The 14,010-nt window shown below is 28.8% G+C and overlaps 1 protein-coding gene across 4 annotated transcripts in view; it reads right to left on the bottom strand.

Moving 5' to 3' along the window:
* Positions 1-507: 507 nt before the first annotated feature.
* Positions 508-14,010, bottom strand: part of LOC106692830 (uncharacterized) — a 35,667-nt gene continuing 22,164 nt past the window's right edge. For all 4 annotated transcript variants that reach the window (XM_014439029.3, XM_014439028.3, XM_014439027.3 and 1 more), the window contains 4 exons: positions 13,492-13,724; positions 7,239-7,434; positions 5,892-6,031; positions 508-2,402 (listed from right to left, as the gene is read on the bottom strand). In XM_014439029.3, coding sequence (XP_014294515.1) covers positions 2,345-2,402; positions 5,892-6,031; positions 7,239-7,434; positions 13,492-13,724 — 627 coding nt within the window. In that variant the 3' untranslated portion in view covers positions 508-2,344. The remainder of the gene's footprint in view (positions 2,403-5,891; positions 6,032-7,238; positions 7,435-13,491; positions 13,725-14,010) is intronic.

Here is a 14,010-nt window from a genome sequence, read left to right on the forward strand (position 1 = left end):
CTACTCCAGGATACCAGCAAATTATAATTAATTCAGATAATATCCCCCAACAATAAAAACCAGGGAATATTTGAATTAAACGAGCTTTAAGGAATCAGATATTGCCAAAAAAAATTCAATTCACAAAAATGTAAGATACTGTGTTTCATGACCAAATGCCTCAAAGATTAGATACTTCCTAATATATTTTTTTTTTTCTGAACCATTGCAACACAGACGTTTAGCCGCTTTACTTTTAAGTAATTAAATTAAAATTAAAAAATAACAATTACATAACATTGTAATTGATAATTGATTCCAGACCATAATTACAATAGTTTATTAAGTAGTTGCGATTACAATTATTTGTAATTTCATTTCAGTTTTTCCAAATTACAGTAATTTTAATAGAAATCACTTTTTGGTCAATATCGATAATATAAAGAATATTACGGAATATAATATTACCTAAATATTAATAATTAATTCTTATAAATAATTTGGGATGGAACTGCGAAAAAAAAAAGATAGATATAATATTAAATGTATTTATATATAACTCTGGAAAGGTACATTTATTTCGATCACAGCATTTTAAAATAAACTATATCCAAATGTAATAACATAATAAAGTATAAAACCAAGATAACGTAATGAAATCAAATATACTACATTCGATTAACATAGAAATATTAAAACACTATAAATTTCTAAAAAGGTAAACATTTATTCTGTGGGAAGATAGTCCGGGTAGGGTGCAAGAAATGTAAAAAAACATTTATTGGTAACCAATGTTTTACCCCACTTTGCAGGACTGAATAGAAACAAGAAACAAACACTGTAAATATGATAAAACAATTAGAATATATATAAAAAAGATGAACATAGTAAACTAAGAAAAATAATAAATATAAATGAATAAAATACTAATAAATAACAAGTAAAAAAATCAGCGATAAAATTGCTAATGGAAAAATAAAGTAATAAATAGTGAAGACAATACTTAGTAAAATCAGTAACAAATATAAAAAGAAAAGTATGGCAAAGTAAATAAGGCATAAGTAAGATGCAATAACAGATAAGGGGGGCGGAGATAGAAGTCGAACAAATAACTAAAGGAATGAGAAGAGATTATAGAAGAAGAAAAATAAAGGAGTATGCTCACCTGAGTACAATAAGTTATACGCTATACTGGGGATTCAACAGTTTATTTCCAACGGTTTGTAACTGACAAATCCAATTTAAAGATTATAACAAGGTAATTTAAAGGTTAGAACAGGAATTATAGGGGAAGTATAGACCAGTTGTATAAAATAAATAAAAGTCAAAAGAATATATAAATAAAGAACATTAAAAATATATACAGTGTGGAGAGTAAGGTAAAAACCATGAATCATGAAAACGTAATAATAAAATAAATTGAAAAGTAAAATATATATATTTGAAGATAAGGACATATAATGCCATGATAAAGCCAGCTCTTATATATGGCTGCGAGACCTGGGCTCAGAGGCTTGACACATGGAGGAGGAGAACTAACAGTGAACTGCTTGCAGAGACTGGTCAGTCAATATCTTATGATATGAAGGCAAGGAGGTTAAGACATGTGGCTTGAAGCAATCCATCAGGACGCCTCTACACAACAATGAATACCAGTATAGTTGGCTAGAGACCATGTTGCAGGCCAAAAACCAGATGGATAGACAGAATAAATAAAGATGCAAAAGTGCTGCATGCAGAAAACTGAAAAGCAAAAGACAGGCAGGTGTAGTGAAGGCTGGTTTGGGCAACCAAAGATCAAGAAGGTATATGGATTAGGGATAAAATAGACTGAATATGATATAATATAGAAAAGAGATATGAAAAATACAGTATAGATAAGTAGTAAGAAATAAAACAACAATGAAGAATAGTAACAATAATGATTGTCGACAATAGTTCAGAAATGGAGTAAGAATGGAACGACAGTGAAAAAAAAATATTGGTTACCAATAGTTTTTATTATTATTCTTAACTTTTTTCACCACCTAGACTATCTTCCTACAATCTATTACGTACGATCAACTATAAATCTTCAAATGTAAACATTTATACCTCATGGGTAATAATAGAATTCACATGGAATAACTAAGCATTGGAAGAAAATATTCTTAGACTCAATTATGACATGATAAACTAAACTATTTTTTTATTCATATTTCTATTCGAAAGGCAGTGAGTCAGGATCAAATTATTTACATCAAATGTCGAAATTGACTTATGCTTCCATTGTGGAAGATTTAACAGAAAAATCGTCCTTATAATTAGAATAAAATAAGTTCTTAGGTTTGTGAAGTTGAAACAGTTCAGAAATGGCCTCTCAGAGCTAGTGCATGTTGTTTCCAGCCCATTGCGAATGGAAAGCAAACCTGAAGCCCAAAGATCTGAAACAATAAAATATAGATAATTGATAACCATAAACAATACAATACATAGAATTGATAATCATTATTATGTAGAGACACTGGAATTATTAATAAAAATGCACAAAACAGTGAATATTTTTAAATAAATCAAAAATTGTATCCTTATTAGTCTCAACACTTCCAACATTTCGGCCATCCTCAAGGACAATTTTCAATTATAAATTCTTCCTCACATTAAAATATAAGATAAAATTAAGATAGTTTGTGTATATGGTAGTGATTTGGTGGATAATTTTAAAGTAAGAAGATTTAGATATTTATGATTTTAAATAAAAAAATAGGTTTTTAACTTATAATAAATGACCTGGCAGAATAGCCTGCAAAACAAATTTTAAATTTTAATGTGAGGAAGAATTTATAATTGAAGATGTCCTTGAGGATGGCTGAAATGGCCGGAACGTTGGACTGTTGAAATAAAAAGTGTTGAGACTAATAAGGATACAATTTTTGATTTATTTAATAAATAATTACCCGTCTCAAGAAATTTAAATAATATATTTAAAATGAATATTTTGTTATTCATTATACAGAATACTGTTGTCATATTTAGCAAATATTGCTGCTTTTCCTTTTCAACCACCATTACTCATTATCAATCATATTTCCCATATCATAGTTTTTCATGAATAGCGGCACATCTGATAAAAAATGTTTTTTATTTTGGAAGATCGTAGATTGACCGTGAGTAATAAGGCCAAATCGGGACCTATCTAATAATAAATAAATATAAAAATATATTAAAAAAATGTTTGAAATGAATTAAAGTACTTTCCGAATTAATTGTTTTTGGACTTAAAATTAAATTAACAAAGAATGGAGTTGGCCCAAAAGATGAATAATAGGGCTGGAATCCCGAAATAAGTATAATTGACTTTTTATTTAATGCATACTGTTTTCAATATTCTTTAAATTTGAATTTTTACATGTATAAATTAATTTATCTATAAAAGAAATTGTTTCCTTTTAAAAAATCTCCACTATATATATTTCATATTTTCCCAGGAATAATAAAAAAAAAAAAACAAAGTTTACTGATTTTTTAATAGAAAATAGTACAAATATAACAAGATAACAACCAATGAATACAGAAAATAAAGAAGAAAGTATAAACAGAATAACATAAAGTAAATAATCGTGATTAATGGAATTAATAGAATTAAAGTGATGAAAGAAGTGAAAAATAAAATGTATACATAGGTAATTGAATGAGTAGGTAAAATAACATAATTAAGGAAATAATTTTTTTTTATTTTAATTTTATTTCCTTAATTATATTATTTTACCTACTCATTCAATTACCTATGTATACATTTTATTTTCCACTTCTTTCATCACTTTAATTCTATTAATTCCATTAATCACGATTATTTACTTTATGTTATTCTGTTTATATTTTCTGTATTCATTTGTTGTTATCTTGTTCTATTCTTAGCCCTGATGAAGGCTAGAAATTCTGGCCCAAATGTTGGCACAATTAAATTAGTTACTTCAACTTATTTGAGTTATATTTTGACCACACCCCCCCCCAATCATCTTCTCCTCGTATAAGTCATCCACGTTCAACTATCTCTCATGATTACTAGAATAGAGGTTTAATTCCATTTTGTTCACTATAATTAATTTTATTTCAAACACAGTCCACTCCAGCGATACCAGTAAATTACAATTAAGTCGGGTAATATTCCTAATAATTTTCTAATAACAAATTTAAATATTTAATTTTCAATTAAACTTTGTACAAATACTAATTAATACAATTTTGTAGTCATCAGATGTATTATGTTATGTTTCCATAGCAACCCAATAAATACAGTGTAACTAACCATAGTAACAAAAATAACAAATTTTTCCTATAAATTTTTGAGTTTAAAAAACTTCCAAAGATGAATATAAATTATTCTATATTTTTCTACATAGTTGTACAACGTTTCGGGACAATTGTCCAATATTCATGCACCTTAATAATTCATTTTAAACAAAAATTCTCATCCATGTCATATATGTGTATTTGTAATTCATATAATTATATTTTCCTCATACTTTCAATTTCACAATCAAAATCATGTCGTCTATATAACATGGTTGAAAGTTGTTTCACACTGTATTGTTTAATTAATTATCCTTCACTATTGGTGCATTCTCCTCTCTCTATAGTACAAACATTGCTCTATATTGTACACTACCTCTTTGGACCTTATCTACATCTCCAGTGTGCTGTTTTGTAATCTCCCAATTCATATGTCCCACTTTATCTATTGTGTGATTTAAATTAAACTTTTTTGTTTTTATCATGTATCGGGCACGCAAGACCATTTGAATATCAATGGTTAAGCGTCTTTGGGAGTCTTGATTTTCTTTCTTCCCATCGCAGTTTCATGATCCTCGACTTCCTTTCTTTTCTTCCTTCAGACCACTTCGTACCCATTTTTTTTCCTCTTCCAATATTAGTAAGATTTTTCAATGTTTTCCTATAAGTATCTCTACCTAGACAGTCGGTATCTGAAATTTTAAGTCTCTTTAATTCCTCTCTCATTTGCCTCGTGTATCCTCCCATGTTTTTGTAGCTAAAATGTTTTTTAAAGATCTTCTTATTCAATCTTTCCTCCTTTATCTTCTTCATGTGCCCAGAAACATCAGTCTTCTGATTCTCATCTCGGTTTCCAGGGCTTTGATGTTTCTGTATACAGAAATTGGATAGATCTTAGCCTGTAAACTTCTTGTGTTTTCCTGGGCCCATAGATTTTTCTTAAGATCCTCCTTTCTCTTTTTAGCACCTTTTTCAAGTTGGATAAGCATGTGGTCTCCACCCCGTATAAGTTCACAGGCCTTATCACAATGATGTAATGCCTTAACTTTGCATTGGAGGAGAGGTTCTTCTTATTGTAAATTTTAGCTGTCTGAAAGCTTAAATTTTCTAATTTGGTGGTTTTCTGGCGATGCTCTCTTTCTCAGAACCATTGTGACAAATTAATTCTCCCAAGTACTTAAATTTGCTGATCACTTTTATTTTTCCATATTCAGTATTTACTATTTTTTTCTTGAAATTTACTTCAGTAGTCATGAGCTCTGTAAATTAAATTTTATGATTTGACTATTTTATTCTAACTTATTTCCTCTGATTTTTTTATGTTTATATGGTGAATCTATTATTAATGTTGGCATAGTGTGTATTTAAATATTTAGTGACAGTTTTATAATAATTAAATAATATTAGACAATTGTCCTGAAACGTTGTACGACTATGAAGAAAAATACAGAATAATTTATATCCATCTTTGGAAGTTTATTAAACTCAAAAATTTATAGAAATTAATTTATCTAACTTCCTAAAAAGAAAATCCAAAAATTACAACATTTGGATAATATAATTTACATTCGTTTATAAAAATACAATATTACAATATATTAAAGAATAATTTAAAATAAAAAAAGCACTACAATACAAACTTAAAAAAAGCTTCAGCAGACTCGTTTCCTTCAACCACATTCAAGTGAACATCATTCTGCATTTCACCAAGTTTTTTTGTTATAGCTTCTACGACTGCTTTGCCATAACCTTTTCTTCTTTCACTTTCAAGAGTTTGGACCTGGGAAATTATTAATTAATAATGAATAAACAATATTTTTTTTTACCATCTAATTATAATAAAATAACCATTTATTGACAATTTAAAAAAAGCATCCTTGGACACTACTAATATTAATAAGATGAATTATAACAGCTAAATATATTTATATACAGTAATTAATGTATATTGTACAGGTTACAAATAAAAACTCTAAATATAAAAGGAAAATGGTCTGGGAGCGTCAAAAAAAAATTCAAATAGTAATTAAACTAAATTTGAGCCAACATTTTGGCTCATATTGAAGGGCTAAATAGTACTGTTGGACGCTACAGTGAGTAAATGAGTGGCGGCTACTACTGCCACTGTTCTTCCCCATGTCTCGTGGTCTCCAGCGAGACTCCTCCAGTTTTTGATTCCCATCCCTCTGAAATCATCCAGCCACCAAGACCTGGATTCTTTATTGAATTGGGTTGAATTCTTTTAGTTCATCATTGCTTCTGATTCTCCACCTTTGCTCTTCATTAACGGTTCCAAAGATCTTTCTCAGGACCCTTCCCTCCCAAACCAGTAGAGTTCTTCTATTTTCCTTGGTTAAAGTCCACATCACACTGCCATATATTACTACTGCCCTAATTATTGTTTTGTATAACAAAAGCTTTGCTATCTTGGAAAGACTTTTGTATCAGGGAGCTTTTTGTAGAGCATAGAAACATCTGGTTCTTGCTACCATTCTCCCCTTAACTTCTACTTCTAAATTATTGTTCTCCTTCACAACTCCTCCCAGGTACTTGAAAGTACTGCAGCTGTGAAACATGTTTTCCCCCACATCCACAATATCTCTTCTCTCCCCTGTCTGTCAAGAGGTTTTCATATATTTAGTCTTTTCACTATTTATAGATGTATAGTATCGATCATATTTATAAGTCCTAAATATTGTGCTGCTCTCTTGAATTCTTTTACAGGATACTCCAGTTTTTAAAAATTAATGAATCCACAGAATAAGTAATGAAAAATTCCGTGCTCATTTCAATCAGTGTGCGACAAAAATATGAAACAAAATTATTCAAATTTTTACAAGATATTATTTTTTCTTGTGAAATTTTACTGAACCTAGAAGTGTCACCCCTACTAAGCTTTTATGCCACACCACTGTTTTGGCTAATTTTTTTTTATAAAAAAATAGTCTCATGAACAAATAATATGATTTAAAAATCAAAAAACTTACAGCACCAATCCCTCCATAGAAAAAGTGAACTGCCCAAGACAGTAAATCATCCCCACGGAAAAGTCCTAGACCAAAATTGAACATGATTTGTCTTGCGATCACTTCCTTCGATCCAGGAGACTTGTGTGGCCATTCATTGTCTATTATTTCTGCATGTTCTGGGCTTAGTTGTCTAATTTCCACTCCTTCAGGTAAACTATTACAACAACAAAAATATTATTTATTTTATGTGTATATTAAGTTTTACATAAAACTTTTCAAATCAATACTGATTAAATTAATTTTAAACAAAAATCATATTATTTACTTTTTTAAATATTTTATTTTGTTTTTTTCATAGATTCTAAGAATTATTCATGGCAAAAACAGAAAATTTTATTTGTAAAAAGAAAAATGATTTTTTATCATGAAGAATAAATTGAAATAAATATATAAAATTAAATCAAAACAAATGCATTATACAACATAAATTAAAGAGTAATAAAACTTGATTATAACTAATACCAGGATTTGTATGTGGATATTTTGTTTGCATGCTTTTTTTAAGCGGCTGATTGAAAATCTTTATGAATACGGGCACTCAGATGCAATTTGTCAAGATTTATTTTACATATTTGACAATAAAAATTAAATTAAATCTATACTGCTACAATCCATGAAGGGTGAGAGGTGGTATACATGTAAGGAGGTACTTTTACTAGATCAACTACTGTTACTAGAATTTGATGATAAATATTTGCATATGTGGTCTATTTCAGTTTAAAAAAATTGAAATTATAAACTAAAATTATATATAAATGATTTTTCAAAATATGAAGGAGATTGTTGTAAAAACTTTTCTATTTTCATGTGTTATTACACCTTCTGTTTATTTTAAATTTAATAGTTTGTGTTATTTTTTGTAAATATACTCGTTATTGTAAATCTTATTTTTATTTCCTTTTGTATATAATTTTCTTTTCACTTTTATTTACATAATTTTTAACCCTACCTTAATTTAATTTTTTGTATCTTATAACTCTACATTGTCAAAATGTTTTAGTTGTTTCTACTTTTTTTTTGTTAGCCCTATATACATTGACAAATAAACAGTTGTAAATTATTTTTGTTCCTTTTTGACCGTACCTCTGACCATCTACTTCATATTTAATAAACTAAAATGTAAGGATAACGATGAAATTCCAGATTACAATCAAAAGTTCATATTCATTTAATTAGTAATACAACAAACAATATAAAAAAACAATTTTCAACTATTCACTTCATACAATTGATTATGAATTTTTTCATTTCCCAAAATCCCTCTTTTCTTTCGTGTCCATTTTAAGCAATACACTCTGCTTCAAATTTAGTTTGTTGATTACTTTGCTTACAAAAGGTAATATTTTTTTCTTTTAATGCCAAAAGGAGGTTATTTATTTCAAGGTAAAATCTTGGATTGAGTCGGCCAAAAACAAAGATGAAACGTTTTTTACAATTGATGGAAAAATTGTTTATTGCAACTATTGCTCCAAACCTATTCCAAATGAAAGAAAATCACAGAGTGACAATTCAATATAGGTGAGCTTTATTGTAATATTCCTTTCTGTTATAACACAACTTGATCAGAGATTATTTTTAGATATTACGTGAAATGTTACAATCCCTTTAAATTTAAATGGATTATGATTTCAATTTGTTTACCAAGAGTTATGTTTTTTAAATTCAATGATTGTTGTTTTTCTTTCATGTTAAAAATTGTTAAGTTTCATTATCATTATTTTAATTTAGAAAGCGTATCTTATTATTTTTTTAATTATTAAATTTACAATCCATTTTAATTATTTACATATTTTAGTTTAGGGAAATAAAAAAATAAAATTATTTTTAAATATAAGAAGATGGTCAGGGTTGCGGTCAAAAAAAGGAACAAATAGTTATAAACTTTCCTATAGGTATGAAAACCTTTTCGTTGAATCTCACATATTAATTAAGATCAAATGATCCAATTTTAAATAAAAGTTATCTACTATTCTCATTTTATAAATTTACCATTGTCGAAACTCTGTTCAAAGGAACAGTTAATATTTTCTTTACACCTAAATGTAAAATATCTCCATAATCTATAGCAGTATCACAAAAGATCAAAAATTGTGAAAGTGACAATGTATTGTCCATTAACTCATTCAAAAATTATGTTATATGGATTGATGAATGAACTTAAATGAATTTGACGGAGACGGTCAGGGCTGCGGTTAAGAAAAAAAAATAGTTTACAATTACTTATTTATTGGCGACGTTTCGACCCACAATATAAGTCTTCATCATGGCTAAAATTAAAAGATAAAAAGAAACTAGAATCAATGTAAGAGAAAAATAGTGACATCAAATAAAACAGATATAAAAGTATGGGTATAAAAACTATCAAAAACTTAAATAAAATAATAAGAAGAATAAAAAAAAAAAATTGAATAACATAATAAAGAGTAGTGAACTGATGCATAAGATTATTTTAGTGATATTTTACACAAACAAACCAAACCCCTCGATCCCGAGCCAGCACCCTCATGGCATCCCAGTTTTCCCTCTTTTGTATCCCACTCTGGAGATGTAATCCTTCCATTGCATTCTGGGTCTCCCTCTTGGACATTTTCCTGTTGGTCTGGCCTCAAAATATTTTCTTGGATCCCTGTCTTCACTCATCCGACAGAGATGTCCAAACCATCTGATTTGTCTCTTTTCAATAGTATCCTTTATGGAGACAATTCCAACATCTCTAATTAAATAAAATCGAAAAATGTTCATAGTTACCAAGAACAGAACAGAGCCATTGGAAATAAAAAATGACGTACTGAATATTATGAGAAATAATAATTAATATTAATAAAGTGAAGAAAACATTGGTATTTTAATGATATAAAAAAATATTGAAGTTTGAAGTTGAAAGTATGAAGTAGATGTTGGAAGATATACAGTAAACAATTATACAAGGTGGTTTTTTTTTTGCTTTCCTAAATATTTTTCTATACTTTTTTTACTTTCTTTGTATATTTATTCTAATTTTCTGACCACACCTTATATTGTTTTTATCTTGTTTTCATTTAGCCTAGATGAAGCCTTGCAAAGTGTGGCTAATGTTGGTTAACATTAAATAGTTTGTTTACTATTTTGTATCTTTATTGACTGCCACGCGGACTATCTTCCTACGATATAAGAAAATATATGTATTTTTTATGTAAAGAGTCATAATTTATTTGATACATGTAAATTAAGAATTATTTACTATTTATAAATATCTTTTTATTTATTTAGAACAATGCATATAAAAAATATGCCAATCGCCGAACAATGATAAGTGACAATATATTACGGAGTATTATATTTATCTTTTCAATTTTAAATTGGTTTTTGTTTATATAAGAAATTACATATCTTGTATAAATAACCAATGCTTTCTGCTACAGTCAAATACTCCAAACATTTTCTGATAATAATATTAAACTTTTAATTTTCAATTTAAATTTGCACAAATATTGAGTCAATAAAATTTAGTCAGATATATTAGTTATGAAATGTTTCATAGCAACCCAATAAAAACAGTGTAACCATAGTAACAAAAGATACAAGATTCAAATAATACAATTTAAAAAATAAATAAATCATTACTATATATACTATTGATAACATCTATTAATTTAATTAACTAAGGAAACATAATAACTGACACAGTAATTATTAATTTACTGGTAAATTCATTAGAATTAATTAATTATTATTACAATTGCTTCTATATTATGAATTAACCAATAAATTATTAATTACCCTTTCAGTTATTTTTTCTCCTTAGTTAATTAAATTAATAGATCTTAGATTAATTATTTTATATATTCTTGTTTGAGAGTGGTTTAGTTTATTCTTAGTTTAAAACAAATTTGATCTTTTTTTTCTCTCAACTTAATTCTTTACAACTTTTCCAACGTTTCGACCCTCAGGCCATTCTCAAGGATACCTACAAAAAGTTTTTTTATTTTTATATAACAATTTCACTTATTTCCTGAAATGAGAAAAAAAGGATCAAATTTGTTTTAAATTAAGAATTAATAGATCTTTTCAATAATATATATTCAGGTGTATCAGTTCACTACTCTTTATTATGTTATTTAATAATTTTTTTGTATTTATCTTTATCCTTATTATTTTACTTAAATTTTGGATAGTTTTTATACATGCACCATTATATCGGTTTTATTTAATGTCACTCTTTTATTCTTACCTTGACTCAATCATTTTTATATATTTTTATTTTAGCCCAGATGAAGACCTCGGGTCGAAAAATCGACAACAAATATTTAGTTAAGAACAATTTTTTCTCCTTCTTGACTGCAGCTTTGACCATCTTCAAAAAATTAATGATGATATTATTTATATATAATGTTTTCCCTTTCTTGAGGCTGGTTGTTGTTGTTTAAATGAAATAATTGAAGTCTCAAAACAATGTATATTTCTTTATAAGTCCAACATTTCAGCCAATTCGGCGATTCTCAAGGACAATCTTAATTACAAATTTACAAACACATAAATTTTTTAAAAAACTTTATGAAGGCAATTCTGCACAGGTCAATAATTTCAGCCAAAATTACCCTATTTTTTCAATTCTTCACAATAAATTAAAACTTTTAATCACAGTCTATTTACACTATTATACTTTATCACAAAATTGATGAGCCGTACTACGTTCCACATATTTTCCTGACCCCTGGAAATTATCTATGGTTAAAATGACCCCCAAACCCCAAAAGCCTCCAGAATACCCATATCCTATCGCCCTATCTCTCTATTACTGATCATGGGCAAAATCCTTGAAAAACTCATTTTGAAATGTCTATATGGATTCCAATCATATAATCCCTGATCACCAGTTTGAATTCCGAACATCCCACTCTACTATCCAGCAATGTCATCGTGTGGTGGACGTAGTCTCGTCTTCTTTGGAGCACGGAATGTACAGCACAGGAGTCTTTTTTGATGTAGAACATGCTTTTGATCGAGTCTGGCACCAGGGACTGCTTTGCAAACTGCGTAAATTCCTACCTCCTACATACTTCCTCATCATTCATTCCTTTCTCATCAATAGATTATTCCAAGTAAACCACAATAGTTCCTATTCAACCCTCTATTCTCAGTCCACTGGTGTTCCTCAAGATAGCATCCTCAGTCCCATCCTCTACACCGTCTATACAGCTGAAATTCCAACAAATCCTAACACTATCCTCACCACGTATGCCAATGACACATGTGTGCTCGCAGTTAATAATAACCCATTAATTGTATCCGAAAATCTCCAATCCCATATCACGACCCTCGAAGAGTGGTGTCGTAATTGGAGGATTAAGATAAATTCCAACAAATCACATCAAATCACCTTTACTCTACGTCGTAAACGTACTGACTGCTCTACAGTTTCATTTAATGATTTTACACTTACCTCTGTCGACCAGATCCGCTACCTTGGACTACATTTGGACAAACGATTAACCTGGAATCCTCACACAAGACTGAAAAGACAGGAAACTGCAAGTCGGTTTCTACTATTACAGCACTTACTAGACAAACGGTGTAAACTTCCAACACATTACAAACTACTGATCTACATGACTGTAATAAGGCCAATCTGGACATATGAAATTGAACTTTGGGGCTCCACTAAACCTTTGAATTCCTCTCATATCCAATTCTCACAATCTAAAATCCTCAATGCTCCTTACTTTGTCACAAATAAAATCATACATAAAGACCTTAATGTTCCCTATGTAACTGATCTAGCCTGAACCAGATATCATTCCTTCCATAATAAAGGAAGACCACTCAAACCCCCTAGTTTCTAACCTTGCATCCTCTTCCATTCCTGACAATCCTCCGAGGCGCCTGAAAAGAAGATGACTACGAGTCCTGCTAATGTAAAATGTCATTAGAGTGCTACCAATGAGTAGTTTCTCTACACGCTTGTAACACTCCATTTTATCAAATTTACTGAATGTATTATATAATATACAGTTGTAAATTTCAATAAAGATATTTAAAAAAAAAATTGATGTTGTTGTAAATGTGTAATTAAGAACGTTCTTGAGGATAGCCGAAACATTGGACCTATAAAGAAATATAAATTGTTTTGACACTTAAATTGGATAAAATTGTTTTATTTAAATGATATTATTTATAGTTATTAATGATTAATGATATTTCTAACAATATGTACGAGCATATAAAAACTTACTGAACGCCAATCTGCCTAGCGGTGTACCATGGCATCCAGTACATTATACCTCCAAGCACAGACCATTCTTTTTTTTCGATAAAAGATTTGGCAGCTAGATAAGAATTATGGTTCAAACCAGTGAGCAATGTCATTTCCTTGAAGGGTAAATTTAATGTTGACGACATTAACGTTTCTTCCATTGCTTTTCTAGCCAGTTCATTTTCGCAATAAATTAAGCCAGAGAATTCCTTCTGAAATGACACATTTCAATAAAATACCATAATTAAAATAAAATAAGAAATTGTAAGATTATTGATTGACCGTGTGTAAAGATGAAAGGAATATGGTCCGGGTGCGGTCAAAAAAGAACAAAAAAATAGTAATGGAAGATTATTGATTGACCGTGTGTAAAGATGAAAGGAATATGGTCCGGGTGCGATCAAAAAAACTCAAATAGTAGAAATATACTATTTTATTGAGCCAACTATTTTTCTAAATTCTCACATTTTTATTTATTTATTTTTTTATTTTTTTTTA

This window comes from Halyomorpha halys, unplaced genomic scaffold (assembly GCF_000696795.3).
Source record: "Halyomorpha halys isolate HHAL.00 unplaced genomic scaffold, Hhal_1.1 Scaffold73.1, whole genome shotgun sequence".
In the NCBI taxonomy this organism is placed as follows: Eukaryota; Metazoa; Arthropoda; class Insecta; order Hemiptera; family Pentatomidae; genus Halyomorpha; species Halyomorpha halys.